This window comes from Hordeum vulgare, chromosome 2H, assembly GCF_904849725.1.
Source record: "Hordeum vulgare subsp. vulgare chromosome 2H, MorexV3_pseudomolecules_assembly, whole genome shotgun sequence".
In the NCBI taxonomy this organism is placed as follows: domain Eukaryota; kingdom Viridiplantae; phylum Streptophyta; class Magnoliopsida; order Poales; family Poaceae; genus Hordeum; species Hordeum vulgare.
In genome coordinates this window covers 15,265,243-15,284,147 of record NC_058519.1, presented here as the reverse complement: position 1 = coordinate 15,284,147, position 18,905 = coordinate 15,265,243, and the positions used below count along the sequence as shown (strand labels likewise).

The 18,905-nt window shown below is 45.8% G+C and overlaps 1 protein-coding gene across 1 annotated transcript; it reads left to right on the top strand.

Moving 5' to 3' along the window:
* The first annotated feature begins 2,490 nt into the window (after positions 1 to 2,490).
* LOC123424472 (receptor-like serine/threonine-protein kinase SD1-8) lies at positions 2,491 to 14,580 on the top strand. Its single transcript, XM_045108091.1, has 7 exons — positions 2,491 to 3,817; positions 11,674 to 11,802; positions 11,895 to 12,022; positions 12,985 to 13,198; positions 13,296 to 13,542; positions 13,654 to 13,786; positions 13,932 to 14,580. Exons 1-7 carry the CDS (start codon positions 2,530 to 2,532, stop codon positions 14,241 to 14,243), a joined length of 2,451 nt encoding a protein of 816 aa, XP_044964026.1. The 5' UTR covers positions 2,491 to 2,529; the 3' UTR covers positions 14,244 to 14,580.
* The last annotated feature ends 4,325 nt before the right edge of the window (positions 14,581 to 18,905 follow it).

Sequence of the window (18,905 nt, the reverse complement as noted above, 5' to 3'; positions counted from 1 at the left end):
CCAAAAAATTAAAGAAATGCACCGTCCTTTAATCTATCGTTCTATTAAACGGTTTTTATACGGTTTTTGTAAGTTTTACCTTTCTTGTTCTTTCTGATATTTTTTTATTTTTTTCATTCTTTATAAAAAAAATCATGATTTTTTTAGGTTTATGAACTTAAAAAAACATATGTTATTTTTTTTTTCAAATTCATTAACTTTAATCAACTTCATGAAGTTTTTTAGAATTTATGAACTTATTTCAAATTTGTTAAATTTTTCAAAGTCACAAAAAATATATTTATATCAACTTTTTGCAAATTTATGAACATTTGCTTCAAATTTATGAACTATTTCAAGTTAAGGGTCAACTGGGTCACCAGTGAACTTTCGAATGGTCCATTTGGTAATAGTAAGCAAGTCAATGAGTAAGTGGTAATGTGTTTAGTTCTTTTTTTACCCTAGCTCAACCGCTCGTAGTTTTGTTTGGCCAGCCCATTGATCTGCCTGCATGAGCGCCAGTTCGGTAGCTGGCACTGCATCGTATATTTGGTCTCCGCTAGAAATGAGACATAATTGTGCCCAAATATGGGGAAATGGTATGACAAAAGTACCCATGGACCTGACCATCCATATATACTAGCCTATTTGGTATAACGCATTTTCCACTCTCACCTTGAGAGTTTTCGCATCTTTCTCACATACATCCAAACCTCCTAGGAGGACTTCATTTTGTTTCTACCAAAGATGACTTTTCTATATTAACACGATTGTTACATATTCTATGGCAGGAAGTATATAGTCTACCACTTTGCAGAAGTATTGGAAGCAAGCATCAACTCTATGGAAATACTTCAACAAAGGGGTAAAAGCTTTAGAAACGTCCATGCATGCTTATAGTGCTTTATAATTTTATTGGATGGAAATTACAGACTAACATTTTTTTATACCATTTAAAATTGCTACAATATATTATCTCATATTTGATGTTTATTATCTAGTACAGACCGGTAGTTGGAGCATTTGCACATCATTAAGTACTATACGTAGAATGCAGTCAGACTTTTTTCCTATTCAACTAATAAACTTTGGATTTTCCTTTTGGGAATATTAAAATTAAATCCAAACACAAATATAATTACCATTTCTTATTTTTTCAGGACATGAATGGAGGTAGGGGGCTAAGACACCCAATGTTGGTACCAAGCCCAAACTGGAGGGGCATAAAAAATAAACCTTTGTGACTATCACGCAATACATTAGTTACATTACATTGGTTATATTTTCCAAGATGGAAATGTCTAATAGTTCAGTAATTCTTACCATCTCTAGATACATTAGGTAATCATTAACGTAAAAATAATATGCAAAAAATTGTTTTTCTATAATAAATTTCCTCAAACCGAAATATGGTGGCTAACATAAGAACAAGTTTGAACTAAAAAGACAGTAAGATCTAAACATTGAAAAATCCAAATAAAGTAAACAACGAAGAGAGACCGGAAAAAATAAAAGGAAGGTCTTGCAACTAGAAGGAAATACGACGTTGAAATCCTGGGTGTTGTTATGAAGGATGAAGACAACGTGTCGAGCTGCCTGGCTTGCTGACTTTTCCCATTGCGTAAGAAAACTTTACTCAAACAATTGCCCAATCTTTTCAAGAGTGTTGTAAGTCCATCTATGCATACAATGGAGGTACACATCATAACATACATACTACATATATTACGCATGCAAAATAATGGTTACCACTTTTTTTACAAGTTCTCCTTTTACAAATCAAGTAATATGTTCCCATGAGGAAAGGCTAATATATTACCTTTGTAACTTAGTTTTGTTAAATGCTAGCCATCCATTTGAGAGGGCCAGTTTGCTAGTTACATAAATAATAATAATTTCAGCAAGTTGTAGCTAGTGTAGAATGGTCAAATTAATCATGTGTCAGTCAACAAGAGTTCTCCACAATAGGTTCAAATCAAGCCACATGGGTTGATAGTGACAATTGACACTTACTAGCTAATTGCATGTGTGTTGCAACTGGAAAAACATATTCTAGCATTAATCTTGTCCGACATATACTTTAACCCACCATATTCTAGATTTTGGTAAGATTTAATTTGGTTTGGGTATGGGTATAGGAAGGCAAGGAATTGATTCAGTTGAGGTTTTGGTAAGGTTTTATTTGATTCCGGTATGGGCAGGGGAAGACGTCAGATTTAGATTTTGTTGATATTTTGGTGAAATTTCATTTGATTTGGTTTATTTGGTAAGGTTTTATTTGAACTCTCTTTTAATAATAGAGATAAATAATAATACATTCAGCAAGTTGTAGATAGTTCAAATGAACCACGTGTTGAGTCAGCAAGAGTTCTCTGACCAAATCTTCCTGATTGCTGCATCTGGAATAACTTGGTAATTGATTCGTCTCATCTGTCGGAAAATTCTTGGAATTCCGTGGTCTAGTAGGATTATGGGACCGAGAGGTGGGAATAAATGCACTGACGACTCTTGGTGAAGCTCTGGTCACACTACTCATTCAAGAGGGAGATCATGAGCCAGAGCCGCCACCATCTCTTCCTCGCCTTGCCATCCGTGGCCATGCTGCTTCTCACAGCCTCGGCCGTCGCCGCAAACAACACGTTGAAGCGGCGGAGTGCAATCGGCGGCGACCAGACGCTGGTCTCGCCGGGGAACATCTTTCAGCTCGGTCTCTTCTCCGTCGCCAACAACACCAAGTGGTTCCTCGGCATATGGTTCACCGTCTCCACGGAAGCCGTCATCTGGGTCGCCAACCGCGACCGCCCGCTGAACGCCTCGTCCTCCGGCTTTCTCTCGCTCAGCGGCCAAGGAGACCTCGTCCTCCTCGACGCGGCCAGCAACAACGAAACAGTCTGGTCATCCAACTCCTCTTCCTCGGCCACGGCGGTCGCGCAGCTCGACGACACCGGTAACCTCGTCCTCGCGGATGATGCCGGCTCCGTGCTGTGGCAAAGCTTCGAGCATCCGACCAACACGTTCGTCCCCGATATGCGGATCGGCAAGAGCATCAAGACCGGGGACGAGTGGTCCCTCTCCTCGTGGCGCGACGGCGACGATCCGTCAGCTGGCGACTTCCGCTTCGTAATGGACACGCAGGGCTCGCCGGAGTTCCACGCCTGGAGTAGGAAGCAGGGACGCAAGACGTACCGAACGGGGCCGTGGAACGGGGTGCGGTTCAGCGGCATACCGGAGATGGGAACCTACAAGGGCATGTTCGAGTTCCAGTTCACCGACACCGCCCACGAGGTCTCCTACATGTACCACGCCTACCCCGGCTCGCCGCCATCCCGCGTGGTCCTGGACGAGTCCGGCGTGGTACATCGCATGGTCTGGGACCGCACGCTGGGCAAGTGGAGCGTCTTCTGGTCGGGGCCTAGGGACCAGTGCGACACCTACGGCATGTGCGGCGCGTTCGGCGTCTGCAACGTGGTGGACGCCGTGGTGTGCGACTGCATCAGGGGGTTCCGGCAGAGGTCGCCGGCGGAGTGGCGCATGCGGAACCCCTCCGGCGGGTGCGTCCGCAGCACGCCGCTGCAGTGCGAGCGCGGCGGCGAGGACGGTTTCTACGCCCTGCGCGGCGTGAAGCTGCCAGAGACGCACGGGAGCAGCGTGGACAACGGCACCTCGCTCGAGGAGTGCCGCCGGCGGTGCCTGGCCAACTGCTCCTGCACGGCGTACGCCGCGTCGGACATCCGTGGTGGAGGGAGCGGGTGCATTCAGTGGTTCGGCGAGCTGATGGACACGCGGTTCCTCAACGGCGGGCAGGATCTCTTCGTCCGGCTGGCAATGTCCGACCTAGGTAAATCCTTGACTCCTTGTGCTCCTCTCCGCTTCTCCTTCTCCAAGTGTTGATTTTCAGTAAATCAATGGTTGTTGCTTGTTTTTTGTTTTTTGAAACTCCAATGATTGTTGCTTGTTAGTTGGAACACATGATAATTGGTTTGCACGTTCAAAAATGTTCGACAAAAATTAATGCATTGACACAATATCTATATATGTTCTCATAAATTAAAATCAAAATTTATAACATTGTTCAAGTTACAAAAATGACAAATTTAACATCGATGTGCCAATATAATGGGCCAAAATGCAAGCCCAACTTGCTTTATTTACTATTCAGTGTCAAATTTATCATTTTTGTATCTCGAGCAATGTTTTTGAATTTTTATTTTTCAGAAAAGGAGGATCGCCCTTGCCTTTGCATCTGGATGATGCATGCAGCCATTTTATTAATTATTTATAAAAGACCTTACAAAGAAATATAACAAAAGTCTAAAGCCACCGTCTAGGCGATAACTGTCGCTACTCCTATCCATCTGATGAAGAGATGCTGATAGTCCGGACATCTAAGACCCGAGGCCCCAACCAGGCCACTTGTCGGGATGCTGATTTGAATTTTTATGCCAACATACATTGATATTTTGTCAATTAATGCAATAAATTGTTTTTGGATTTTTTTCAAACATTAGTGCACCATATACATCACCTAGTAGACCCTTATTAGTCTGACTAGGGCTGGATTAAAGAGCTGCTCGGCTCATTATCATTAAGCTCGTTAGTATGACAAGTGTAAGTGCGTCCATAAAACCTTTGTTCGGCTCTGGTTCATTAAGAGCTCGTTATGTTCGGGAGAGTTCACGAGTGCTCGTTAAGGTAATAAGCAGCATAGAAAAATCCCATGATCCCATTAAAAATTTCACGATGCCATATATTACACAAAAGAATCCCATGATCCCATAAAATATTCACATTGACATCAATTAAACAAGTACGGTAAGGTAATAATCCACACAATACACACAAGAATGACATGATCCCATAAAAAAATGATAATGTCAAAAATTGAACAATTACATTCAAATTCAAATAGAACATGTAACAACACTAGTGGTCTAGTACGCAGCAGCAGCAATACACAAGTATGGTCCCGATTGAGACTAGTAGTTGGGTCCCACTTGAGTAGTAGGCAGGAGGTCGAGATTGGGGATTTTAGATATCGACGGTGAGAGGTGAACGGGGGCGGGGATACCTCGGATTCCCGGACGCCGGACGTATGGGATGGTCGCCGGCCGGCCGTCGTCGTCACAGGTTGCCAAATCCCTCCTGACCTCCTCGTTTCGATTGGTTCCTGGCGGCTGCTGGAGCCTGGCTCATGGTTGACTCTAGGTCTCCTGGCGGTTGGTGGCTCCAGTGCTAGCCTAGGCCCTAGACACCACGATTATTTTGTGGGCTGGGGTGCTGGGCGCCTGGACCCTAGACACCACGATTATTTTGTCGGCTGAACTAGCCACTATGAACAACTTCAATGGACGGATCCAAACAGATGATGAATTTGTTCGTTCTTTGTTCGTTTGGGTCGACCGTCCGTCCAGTTTTAAGTTTGGAACGGCAATGCCCTCAACGCGCCGATCCATTTCATGTCCACAGTCAACATCTAAAAAAAAGGCTCGCGGTCGATCATGTCAGCGGTCATGTTTCATGTTCACACCATGCCAGCGTCGGCATACAATGCCGACTTGTAAAAATAGCACCACAGTTCATGCTGGCGCACTCATCAGCCGTCTAGCATACATGCCGGCACACAAAAAGGGTGGGACTTGAGTTCGACCACGCCATCGCGGCCTCCGTGGTCAATGCAGCACACCTGCCGACATCCCAAAAAGATGGCGCTCGCCGCCATGGATCACTCCTCGTCAAACAAAGGCTCTGCTTCGATGTCGCACTCGTCCTCTTTCTCTAGCCCGTAGTCCTCCGGGAACTCATGGTCGAGAAGGAAGTCGTCCAGGTCCAGGCCGACCTGATCACGCATGAAGGCGGCCTGATCTTCATTGTAGCCTCGGCCATCCTGGCTTTGTGTCTCGTCGGGATCGAAGACAGCGGCCTGTGCACCACCCTCGAAGATCATGTTCTGCATGTAGTCGTCGTCGCCCGCGGTCGGCATTCCATCGAACAGGTTGCGCGCCCAGCAGCTGGTCGGCTGGCGTCTGCCGCGCGTGTTTCCTCGCGCCTCCGGCTGACGAGCCAGCGGCCACCGGTGTGGCATTGAGGTCGATGGTCGCGAGCGCGGGCGTGGAAGGCACGACCACGCTCACCTCGGGCGAGCACTCCCCCGAGAGGCGGGAGGCCTGCGGGTAGACATGTAAGCCGGGCACCGGGTTGCAAGCCGACGTGTCGGGCGAGTCGGGCAGCAGCGTCCGAGGGAAGGCGGATGAGCCTGTGCTGACCGCGGCGGCCACGACGGCGTTGACGAGGCCGTGCTGGCTAGGGTTTAACCCCAACGTGCAGAGCGCCTCCCTCGTTGTCGTCGCGATGCGGGCGTTGGTGACCTGCTGCTGCGCGGCGGCCGCCGCGATGGCTTCATCTCTCGCGCCCATCGCGTGGCTCCGGTCCTTCCTCTTGGCCGACTCCTTTGCTCGCTGTTCGGGCGTCAGCACCTTCTTCGGCTTCGGCACGACGGCCTTTCGGGAGGCGCGAGGCTTGCCTTTGTCGGACGAGGCGAGGCCGCCGCCGGCGTCAAGGTCGAGGTCGTCGTCCATGGCGGGCGTGGGGCGGGAGCGCGCACGGGCGGGAGGGTTTTTGGGGCGAAATGGGGGGGGGGGGGGGATGGTGGTGGATGTCACCGATCGGCGGGCCCGAGGAAAGGAGTAGGCGCGCGCGCGTCCGTCTCGTATCCGTGGCGACGCAAATCCGGTCCAAAATTGGGCCGGGAATGGGTCGCCAAGCGAACGCGCGTCCGTTGGATCGACGCGTTGGGCTGCCTTTTGTGTCCGCGCCAACCCAACGGACAAAATGAGTTGCTTCATTAAAGTTGCTCTAAAGGAGGCTTAAGTAAAAAACTATTCGATTTACTAAAAGAAAGAAAAAAGTAAAACTATTGGAAATTATTGAGCTAAACGAGTTAGCTCACGAAACTCGTTTGCTCGATCATTAAGCTTGTTAATCTTAACGAGCAAAAAACCTTGGTCAGCTTAGTTCATTAACTAACGAGCACGGGCCGAAACGAGCCGAACAACCGAGCACTCATTATGCTCGTAGCTTTTCGTCCGGCCCCAAGTCTAACTCCATTCAAATTTGTCTAAGACATTGCAATGGACATTATTTTTTGAGAAACACATATTTCTCTAGAATAGACGCACACAGGTACAACTCAAAATGCCGAACGTACATAAAACATTCTACGACTTGCATATGACATAAAATTAAACCACACAAAGTAAATAACAAGGATAACTTTAGGACTCGACAAAGTTAAGATTGTTTTAAACAGTAAATATGAATTGAACCAAATCAGTTTGACCAAGTAATAGGAATTTTCCCAAATAAATTTGGTCGACGACGTCACAGCGTACATTCTATTTTTCTCTGTCTATATGCGTAGTGTCATATTAATTAAAGTAGACAAGAATTGAAGTACTAGTCTTGTTCGATGCTCTTGTTTGACTTTGTTTCTTATCCCTTCCAATCAATCCCGACATGGAAATATGCAGCTTATTAAGCACACTGAGAATTCAGTGTGGCTATTCCCTAAAAACAAAATAGTGTGACTATTCCCTCAAAAAGAATATTAATGTGGCTATTCATGAATTTATTCCTGGTCTTGATTTGTTTATCGTGTGATGTGACCACTAGTGTCTACATCCTTTTTTGTATTCGTAAGGGGAAAAAGACATATGGAAGACCTGGAATTTTCAGGTCCATGACTCACCCGGTCGACATGCGCATCCAAAGAAAAGCATGCAACTTCTCAACTAGGTGATAGTAGCGATGTAACGCAGCCTCTCTCGCTCAGTTGTTTAAAAGGATCAATGTCTGATAGTATCCATGTACCACACATTTTTAATTAAAGAATTTAGAGAAAAAAATTAAAGGAAAGAGAGAGAGTAGTAGTGCACAGTCCATTAGGCGTGTCAAGGCCCAGCCTTACACACTCCTAAATCCCCTAACCTAGCCCGATCCCTAGCCCCCCCCTCCCCCCCTCCTCTCCTCCACCTCGCGCCGCTAGGGGAGAGAGCCCCACAGGATCCCCAATCTCCCCGACTCCCCCTTCCAATGGCGCCCACACTCCCCTCCTCCACTGTCTCCCACCTCTGCACCTCGCGACCACCTCCCATGGTGTGCTGCTGCGAGGTCGGCCTACGAGGCCAGTCTCCGGCAAGACTTACCCCGCCGGTTGCCTGAATCCTCTAACCCCGACGCCCCCACCTCCACGTATGCATTGCCGGCGCCAGCCCCTTTTCTTCGCCCCGAGCCCCCTCTGTCTCGCGGCTCCACCTCTGTTCGCGTCATCCCAATTTCTTCTTCTCGAATTTGTTCCTCTGTTGATTTCCGCTGCCTCTTGTAAAATCACCAAGGCGCATGTATATAAAGTGATGAAATTATCTGTGAAGTATCGGTGTGGGATTATGAGGGTAGAAGCGATAGCCCTCTCATGCGTTTTCTGTCAGCCCAGATGTGTTTCTCTTATCCAATGTCAAAGGGGGCTCTCTGCAAAAATGAAACGTTTTCTTGTTCGTAACACATAAAAAGGTACTACGGGTTTAATTACGTAAAAGACAGGGGCTTTTAAAAAAAGGTAGCGGCGGGTTTTCCGACGGAAGCAATAGCCTCTTTATTATTACTAGGACATATGCCCATGCGTTGCAACGGAAAAGAAAAATTGACGTGCATGTGCAAGCACAACACTTCGTGCTTCAGTACGAAGGAAAACTAATGATTTCATCCTTCAAAACACCCCAACCGATGTAGTAAGACATCCGAACAGTGTCACCGTCGGCTGGCACGTGCACAAATCATGGTTTAGAAGAAACGTGGGGACCATATTATTCTCTCTTTGCAAGGTATTATTAGACTGATGGACCACTTATCATGTCGTGCGTTGCAATGAAAACAAATATCATGTGACGTAATAATATGAAAACGTATAAATTATTGTTGCGGATATAACAATGCCGTTACAAAAAAGATTGTAGATGAGTGTCGATTATTCGAGTATTGGTCCATTAGAAGTAAATTATACCTTAACAGTAAAAACAACATATCACGTGCTTAAGACATCATGTTATGTTTTTTAATTAACAGAAGTTCTGTATTTTTGTAGATATATCTGCAATCCCGTCACAACTGACGCTGCAGTATAGAAATTGAAGTCAAAGAAAAGGGGTAAATGCGCACCCTGGCCCCACATGGAAGTGGGCGTAGGGTATGAAAGGGAGGTAGGTTTGCCTTACACATATCACGACGCTCACCTTTCTCGCTCCCTCACCTGACTTGACTCGTCGTCGGCTTTCCTCGCCAGATCTCGCTTTTCCCCAACCCCCACCTAACCGCCGGCGGCCGCCATGATGGTCACCGAGTCCACGTCGACGGAGAACAGCCCCGCGGACGAACACCTCGAGACCCTCGCCCTCGATTCCTCATCTGCTGCATCGGCCGCTACCTCTACCGACCCACTGCTCCACCCTCCCCCCTCCCCTTCGCCCCCTCCTCCAACATCGCGTGGAGAGGAGCTCCTATGTGCTTCCGAGCCGCCTCCTTAAGCAGACCTCCGTCCTGCTCCAGATCAGATCGGGAGCGCTGTCGCTCGATCTGCAGCCAAAAAGACAGTGCCACCGGCCGGCACCTCCTGCGCCTCCTCGACCCCGCCTCCTGGCGTACGTGCGCCACCTCCCCCACGCCCGAGCTCCCTCGCCTCCTCGCCGGAAGCCGCCACCGGCGGGAAAGCATTCACTTAGCCACGAGTGGTGAACCAATTTAATTAAGAGGCAGTGGTGCCCGCTGGTGATTGTCCGGGGTGTTTTATGTAAAAACCGAAACGTTTTTAACTTAAAAATAGAGTGTGGGTTGAATTGTCCGAAATAGAGGGACCTTTCTGTAAAAACGACGGCGGCGGATTTTCCCGTGCGTTGCAACGGGAGAAAAAAATACCACACGCTTTTAATCTTTTTATAATCATTTTGATTTATTAAAATAATAAGCTAACTAACTAATGTACTCACTCCTATCCTATTTTGTTGGGAAATCAACCTGTCCATTGTTAATTCCACCATGATGAGAAATTGAGCGGGACAAGAAAGCAAAACAATGAGGCTACGTGAATTGATCAATGGACTGTTATCTTATTTCACTCATGGGGTAGAAATGTGGGATGAGATGACAAACTGAAGGTGGTGTTCCATTCTCTATCTCTACAACAATACAATCTTACATTCAATACATTCATTCATCAGCAAACAAATCCCAACAAGACAAATTTTCTTGCCGGTGCTTGGCACACGGTTGGAGGCATGGGGAGGGGATCTCATCAGATGATGAGTTCCTACCGGAGGAGGGGATACGATGAGGGGAGCAAGGGTTAGGCGCCTCTATCTGGTCATAAGGAGTTGCCGTTGTCGCACCATAACCTCGGAGTTCCCCGTGTGAGCCATGGAGGCCCGTCTCCACCTGCAAGTACTTCGCTCCGCCGCGCCGCCGCCGTTTTGCATCGAGCAGACGCATCATCCCCAGTCACTGTAGCTGTCGCGTTGATTTGATCCAAAAGCTGTGCTCGAGCGTCGAAACGGGGGCAGCAAGCGGGCAGAGGTACGGCCACGGAGGCGGGTGGGTTGAGATCGACAACAGTGGTGGTTGAGGCCGGCCGCGGCGGCGAGTGGTGTGGCAGCGGCCTGGGCACAGGCCAGGGTGGACCAGGGTCGACGCGATGCTCTCGAGCGCCGCGACGGGGGCAGTGAGCGGGGAGAGGTATGGCCGCGGAGGCGGGTGGGTTGAGATCGGCCGCGGCGGCGAGTGGTGTGGCGACGGCCTGGGCACAGGCCAGGGTGGCCCAGGGTCGACGGAAGGAGGCGATGCGTACGGGTATAATTTTTGCAGCGAATCGGTTTTCCCTTTTGCGTTGTAGATAAATGATGGAGCGCGGGTTGAATAACAAAAATTACAGGGGCTTTTTTTTATAAAAATACCGCGGTGGATTTTCCGACGGAAGCAATAGCCGCTTTATTATTAGGTATAGATTAGGTAAAGATGTGTCCACACGCAAAGAAAAAAAAGAGGTAGATATGTGTCAGATTAACCTATATATGGTGAATAAATCTCCAAAACCAATTCTTACTAGTTTTTGTTAATACAATTTTTTTAACCCATGGAATGTTGATACAAGAGAGGAATCATGTCCAATTGAGCCATAGATATCATATTATTTTTATTCACAAATAAGTGCTAAATAGAAAATTCGAGAAGTGTAGAATAAATTGCTAAAAGAAGATATAGTCTCCTGCCAACAATACTACTCCCTCCGTCTCAAAATAAGTGTCTTAAGCTTAGTATAATTTTGTACTAGAGCTAGTATAAAGTTAAGACAGTTATTTTAGAACGGAGGGAGTACTTAAAATCATAAAATTTAACATAGTTACAAAATAATCGTACTCGAAGTAGGACTTTGAATGATTGTATAATATTTTCGATTTTCTTCTAAATAAGACATAGTTGAAGGAAAATAATTTACCTTTAACCTATAGCTAATGAAATGTACCTTTTCACGTTTAGCTAATGAAATAGTATTATGCTAGCTAGTGTAGGTGTACGCAATGGTATTTTAAGTCACTGTTGTATCTTACTCTTACTCATGGATCCCTCAATTTTCATAAATTTAACTTAATGCAGACACTGCATCAAAGCCAGCCAAGACTATGAAGTTTGCCGTGATTATCACAATAGTGATAATAGGATTTGTGTTGCTTCTGCTATTGCCTGGTTTCCTGATTTGGAGAAAGGTCCAGCGCAACAAGGAAGGTGATAGTCCTTGGTGTGTTTCAGAAGGAAAATCTCAAATGGTTGCTTTAACTATTGTTCATGTTTTGTAGCTTCCTTCTCTATTTTTACAGCTACCATGTTTGATGACATCATGAGAGGCGAATGTCCGATGTATGATTTCGAAATGATCAGAGGCGCCACAGGTGGATTCTGTCCCGAGAACGAAATTGGGCGTGGTGGCTTCGGCATTGTTTACAAGGTGATAATGCTTTACACGCTGCAATATTACAATCAATCTATGTCAATCATAAATGAAATTTATTGTGTCGTATAAACAATAGTTAGATAGTACTACCACTCATGTATTACTTTTATGACAAGCTAGATGATTCCCTGCTTGTTGGTATCTGAATGTTAAGAGGCACGTAGCTAGGAAATATTGTTACTGCACTGAACACAAAATGTGTTACGTTATCACTTAACAGTTAGAGAAATTTTAGCAATAAATAAAAGTTAATACATTAATGAAAAATTATCTCAAGTCGGATTAATATATGGTATTCCATCTCTTTCATTTTCTTAGACCCATCTCCACCAAGACTTGTAGCAATGAAGAATTTTCCATTAAAAGCTACTCCCTCCGTCCCAAAATTACTGCCTTAGATTTGTCTAGATATGAATGTATCTAGTCACATTTTAGTATTTAGATACACTCATTTCTAAACAAATCTAAGACAAGAATTTTGGAACGGAGGGAGTACTTTAGTATTTAAGAATAGAGGACCCTCTAGCTAATACTTACTCCTTCCGGTCCTTTTTACTCTGCATATAAGAATTGTCTGAAATCAAACTTCGTAAAGTTTGAACATATTTATATTTTATAAAATATAAATATCTATAATGCTAAAGTTATACGATGTGAAAAAGAATGCCATCACGTATCTAGTGATATTGATTTCACATTGTGAGTGTTGGTATTTTTTTTCTATAAGGTGGTCAAACTTTACGAGGTTTGACTTCAGAAAAATCTTATATACGAACTACAAAGGACTGGAGGGAGTATATGACGTTTTGCTGTCTACACTTCCTACTTTCACTCTTTAATCCAGATCCCAACAATTAATGTGTAGCGCCAACTCCAATCAATTCTCTGTATGATATGCATGACATGCTGACATGGGAGGCTGCATGTTGAGAGAATAACTGAACTAGATTTACCAGGGTCAAATGCAAGATGGCCAGGAAATAGCAGTGAAGAAGTTGTCAACTAACAACAGAGTGCAAGGCATGAAAGAGTTCAAGAACGAGGTGGACCTCATTGCCAGGCTGCAGCATCGCAACCTTGTACGCCTGCTTGGCTGTTGCATCCACTACTCTGATAGGATACTCGTCTACGAGTACATGAGTAACAAGAGCTTGGACAACTTCATCTTTGGTGCGTTTATTTTTACCCCCAGTTAGCAAAACAATCACCACCATTTGTACCGTCGGAACTTAACTCAGAAAAATTAATTATACAAAATCGCCAACAGATCTGAGGAGGCGTGCCACTTTGAGTTGGAAGACTAGGATGGACATCATCCTTGGCGTTGCTAGAGGGCTTCTCTACCTTCATCAGGATTCGAGGCACACTATGATCCACCGAGATCTCAAGGCAGCCAACGTTCTCCTTAATGGGGAGATGGTCGCCAAGATATCGGATTTCGGAATCGCGAAGTTGTTCAGCAACATCGACGACAACCAGGATTCCACCGTCACGGAAAGGATTGTTGGGACATTGTAAGGACTACAACTTTGCATACCAATGGTCAAGTAGGAGTACTAAAATTTCCATCAAAAATTTTATCTGGATTTTCTGACGGTTTTTGTATGGTTGTCGTGCGGTGACAGTGGTTACATGGCACCGGAGTACGCCATGGACGGCATGGTATCATTCATGCAGGATGTGTACAGTTTTGGTGTGTTGTTGCTCGAGATCGTCAGTGGGAGGAGGAACCAACGAAATTTCAACCTCATAGCTCATGTAATCAATCAATTACCTTTCATGCAACCGAAAAAAAATTGAGATTTATGTGATTCTATAACATTTATTCTAATTTGTAATTTTGTGCCTACACGGCCAAGTCTGAAACTTGTTGACCTTGACAAAATAGAATAAAATTTTGCAGGCGTGGAAGCTATTTGAAGAAAACAAAAGCCTCAAGCTCCTTGACCCAACTGTGCGCGATGACTGCTCCCATGAGGAGCTAGAGCAGGCGGCGACGTGCATCCAGGTAGGGTTATTGTGCGTTCAAGAGAGCCCGAGCCAACGGCCGCAAATGGCTGTTGTGATCCCCATGTTGTCGCAGCAACAGGTGCCAAGGCGGCCACTTCGACCGGTGGTCTGCATGCCAGTGAGCACTCGGGACGATCATCTCAATAGGCAGGAGGACACGTCTGGCAACTTCCAGATGATCATTACGGACCTTGAAGGCCGGTAGGTAGAAGGCATGGATGGACGAATGGAAGACATATTACTGAGGCCGCCTTGTTCGGTTAAGCCACTCCCCACGTGGATTAGAGTGGTTTGGAGGGGATTTCGAAAGAATTTGACGTAGATGGGATTCAATCCCTGCCAATACCTATCAATCCCTCCCATTTGTCATGTAACCGAAGGAGGCCTCATGACTTCCTAAATGTAATCGGGTAGAACAGGTGCATGCACTCGGTGGAATGGAATGGATCTGCACAAGAAGTGACCTCTTAATCTGTAAAATAATACCTATGTTATTCACGGAGACTGATAACATATTAAAATTTTGATAAATTTTAAATGAACTGCATTTGCATGTGTACAAATTTGATAATGGTGGACCATGGGTTAAGTCATGTCCCGTCATTTTGGTCTAAGAGACGCCTATGCCTAAGATATGGACCGCCGATGTCCGGCAATTGTATTGGTCTGTGTAAGCATGAAGAATCATTTACGAGTGACACACGTCATTTACCCAGTTGTAGATGAAGTTTGAAACTGTCCTATAATTTACAGAACTAATCTAAGTCAAAAACCTAGTTTTGGAGGTAATCAGCTAAATTGCAAAGCATATTTTCTTCTTGACCATATAAGTTTCAGATATTTTATTGTCTACTCCAAACAAAATGGACATAGGGGAGGTTGACCCAATCTATATTGTCAGCTAAAGCAGTGATGGCCAGACCAAGGTTGAAAGGAACGAATGGACCTAGAGGAGAGAGGGGGTGAATAGTATAATTACAAATTTTAATTGATTATTGCCAAGTTTTAAGAGATGCAGGATATAAAGTTGAGTGACTAACATGATCTATCAAACACAATTCACAAGGCCACAAAGTGGAAAAAGAGAGGCTTATTCAGCTTATTAATGAGTTAGATGTGAAAGCAGAGTCTACACTTCTTAATATGTCAGACAGGAATATCAAGATTGAGGCTGAGAAGAAGTTGAAAACTCTTCCGAGAGAGGAGGAGATGAAATGGGCCCTTCGAGCAAAGGTGACGAAGGTGGTCCATGGGGATGATAACACACAATTCATGCACATGATTGCAAATGGCAAGCATAGGAAGAAGAAAATAATTCAACTTGAACAGGATGAGGGTACAATTGTAGAACATGAAAACCTAAAATTGTACATCTCCGGGTATTATAAGAAACTTTTTGGTGAACCCAAAGATAATTTTGTTTCTCTGGATGAGAGCGCAACAGGTAACATTCCTCAGCTCAGTCCAGATGAGAATGAGGGTATTGTCAGCTCCATTTACACAGAAAGAAGTGTTTGACGCAATAGGACAAATGAAGAAAAATAAGGCATCGGGGTCAGATGGGTTTCCGGGGGAATTTTATAAAAGTGTTGGCACATTATAAAGGGTGATCTTTTGCCTACGTTCCATGATTTGTTTAATGGTGAGTTACAGTTATTTCACCTTAACTTTGGAACAATAACGTTGTTGCCAAAGAAGGTGGAGGTTATTCGCATTGAGCAGTTCAGACTGATATGCCTGCTTAATGTCAGTTTCAATTTTTTTACAAAGGTTGGCACGAATAGGCTGATGTGGATAGCCCATTCAGTAGTCCAACCAACTCAGACAACTTTCATGCCTGGAAGACATATCCTAGAAAGGGTCATTATCTTGCATGAAATGTTGCACGAAATCCACACAAAGAAACTTGATGGAGTTATCTTTAAAGTGGATTTCGAGAAGGCATATGATAAGGTCAAATGGCCATTCCTTCAACAGGTTGTGCGTATGAAGGGGTTCAACGAATCATGGAGGGATTAGGTGGATGCTTTCATTCAGAAAGGTAACGTAGCATAAATTCAAAAAATTTCCTACGCATGTTCAGATCTTCCTATGGAGAGACCAGCAACGAGAGAGGGGTAAGAGCATCTTCATACCTTTGAAGATCGCTAAGCGGAAGCGTTGCTAGAACGCGGTTGATGGAGTCGTACTCGCAGCGATTCCGATCTAGTGCCGAACAACGGCACCTCCGCGTTCAACACACGTGCAGCCCGGTGACGTCTCCCGCACCTTGATCCAGCAAGGAGGAGGAAGAGGTTGGGGAAGAAGACCAGCAACACGACGGCGTGGTGTTGGTGGAGAGACGAGGTCTCCCGGCAGGGCTTCGCCAAGCGCCGGCAGAGAGGAGGAGGAAGAAGTGCAGGGCTGCGCCGAGGGAGAGGGAAAACCGTGTCCTCCAAAGGCCAAAAGTGCCCACTATATATAGGGGAAGGGGAGAGGGGGTGCCACCCCTAGGGTTCCCACCCTAGGGGGTGCGGCAGCCCTCCTAGATGGGGGGAGTGGCGGCCAGATGGGGAGGAGGGGGTGGCGCACCTCTCTGGTGGGCCTAAGGCCCACCTAAGTTAGGGTTCCCCCCCTCTTTTTCTTTCCCCTGCGCCATGGGCTGAGTGGGGAGGCGCACCAGCCCAACTAGGGGCTGGTTCCCACCCCCACTTAGCCCATCTTACCTCTTGGGGTCGCAGCCCCCCTTCGGTGGTCCCCCGGGACCACCTCCGGTGGTCCCGGTACGTTACCGGTGATGCCCGAAACACTTCCGGTGTCCGAAACCATCCGTCCTATATATCAATCTTTACCTCAGGACCATTCCGGAGCTCCTCGTGACGTCCGGGATCTCATCCGGGACTCCGAAAAACTTTCGGTAATCTCGTATAACAATTCCCTATAACCCTAGCGTCATCGAACCTTAAGTGTGTAGACCCTACGGGTTCGGGAGACAGGCAGACATGACCGAGACACCTCTCTGGCCAATAACCATCAGCGGGGTCTGGATACCCATGGTGGCTCCCACTAGCTCCACGATGATCTCATCGGATGAACCACGATGTCAAGGATTCAATCAATCCCGTATACGATTCCCTTTGTCTGTCGGTATAGAACTTGCCCGAGATTCGATCGTCGGTATACCTATACCTTGTTCAATCTCGTTACCGGTAAGTCTCTTTACTCGTTCCGTAGCACGTCATCGTGTGACTAACTCCTTAGTCACATTGAGCTCATGATGATGTTCTACCGAGTGGGCCCAGAGATACCTCTCCGTCACACGGAGTGACAAATCCCGATCTCGATTCGTGCCAACCCAACAGACACTTTCGGAGGTACCCGTAGTGCACCTTTATAGTCACCCAGTTACGTTGTGATGTTTGATACACCCAAAGCACTCCTACGGTATCCGGGAGTTGCACAATCTCACGGTCGAAGGAAAAGATACTTGACATTAGAAAAGCATTAGCATACGAACAATACGATCTAGTGCTAGGCTTAGGATTGGGTCTTGTCCACCACATCATTCTCCCAATGATGTGATCCCGTTATCAATGACATCCAATGTCCATGATCAGGAAACCATGATCATCTATTGACTAACGAGCTAGCTAACTAGAGGCTTGCTAGGGACACATTGTGATCTATTCATTCACACATGTATTACTGTTTCCTGTTAATACAATTATAGCATGAACGATAGACGATTATCATGAACAAGGAAATATGATAATAACCATTTTATTATTGCCTCTAGGGCATATTTCCAACAGTCTCCCACTTGCACTAGAGACAATAATCTAGTTACATTGTGATGTATCGAACACCCATAGCATTATGGTGCTGATCATGTTTTGCTCGTGGAAGAGGTTTAGTCAACGGGTCTGCAATATTCAGATCCGTGTGTACTTTAAAAATATCTATCACTCCAGTTTGGACATGGTCCTGGATGGAGTTGTAGCGGCGCTTGATGTGCTTCGTCTTCCGGTGAAACCTGGGCTCCTTGGCTATGGCAATGGCTCGAGTGCTGTCACAGAAGAGTGTCATAGGACCCGACGCGCTTGGAACCACTCCAAGGTCGGTGATGAGCTCCTTCATCCAAATTCCTTCATGAGCCGCTTCTGAAGCAGCTATGTACTCCGCTTCACATGTAGATGCTGCCACGACTTCTTGCTTGCTGCTGCACCAGCTCACTGCCCCACCATTCAACACATATACGTATCCGGTTTGTGACTTAGAGTCATCCGGATCTGTGTCGAAGCTAGCATCGACGTAACCCTTTACGACGAGCTCTTCGTCACCTCCATAAACGAGAAACATTTCCTTAGTCCTTTTCAGGTACTTAAGGATATTCTTGACCGCTGCCCAGTGTTCCGCACCGGGATTACTTTGGTACCTCCCTACCAAGCTTATCGCAAGGTTTATATCAGGTCTGGTACACAGCATGGCATACATTAGAGAGCCCACGGCTGAAGCGTAGGGGACAGAACTCATCTTCTCTCTATCTGCTGCCGTGGTCGGCGACTGAGTCTTACTCAATCTCATACCTTGCAAAACTGGTAAGAACCCTTTCTTTGAGTTTTCCATATTGAAATTCTTCAGTATCTTGTCAAGGTATGTACTTTGCGAAAGACCTATGAGGCGTCTCGATCTATCTCTATAGATCTTGATGCCTAATATGTATGCAGCTTCTCCAAGGTCCTTCATTGAAAAACTCTTGTTCAAATAGGCCTTTATGCTCTCCAACATCTCTATATCATTCCCCATCAATAATATGTCATCCACATATAGTACGAGGAAAGCTACAGAGCTCCCACTCACTTTCTTGTACAGACAGGCTTCTCCGTAA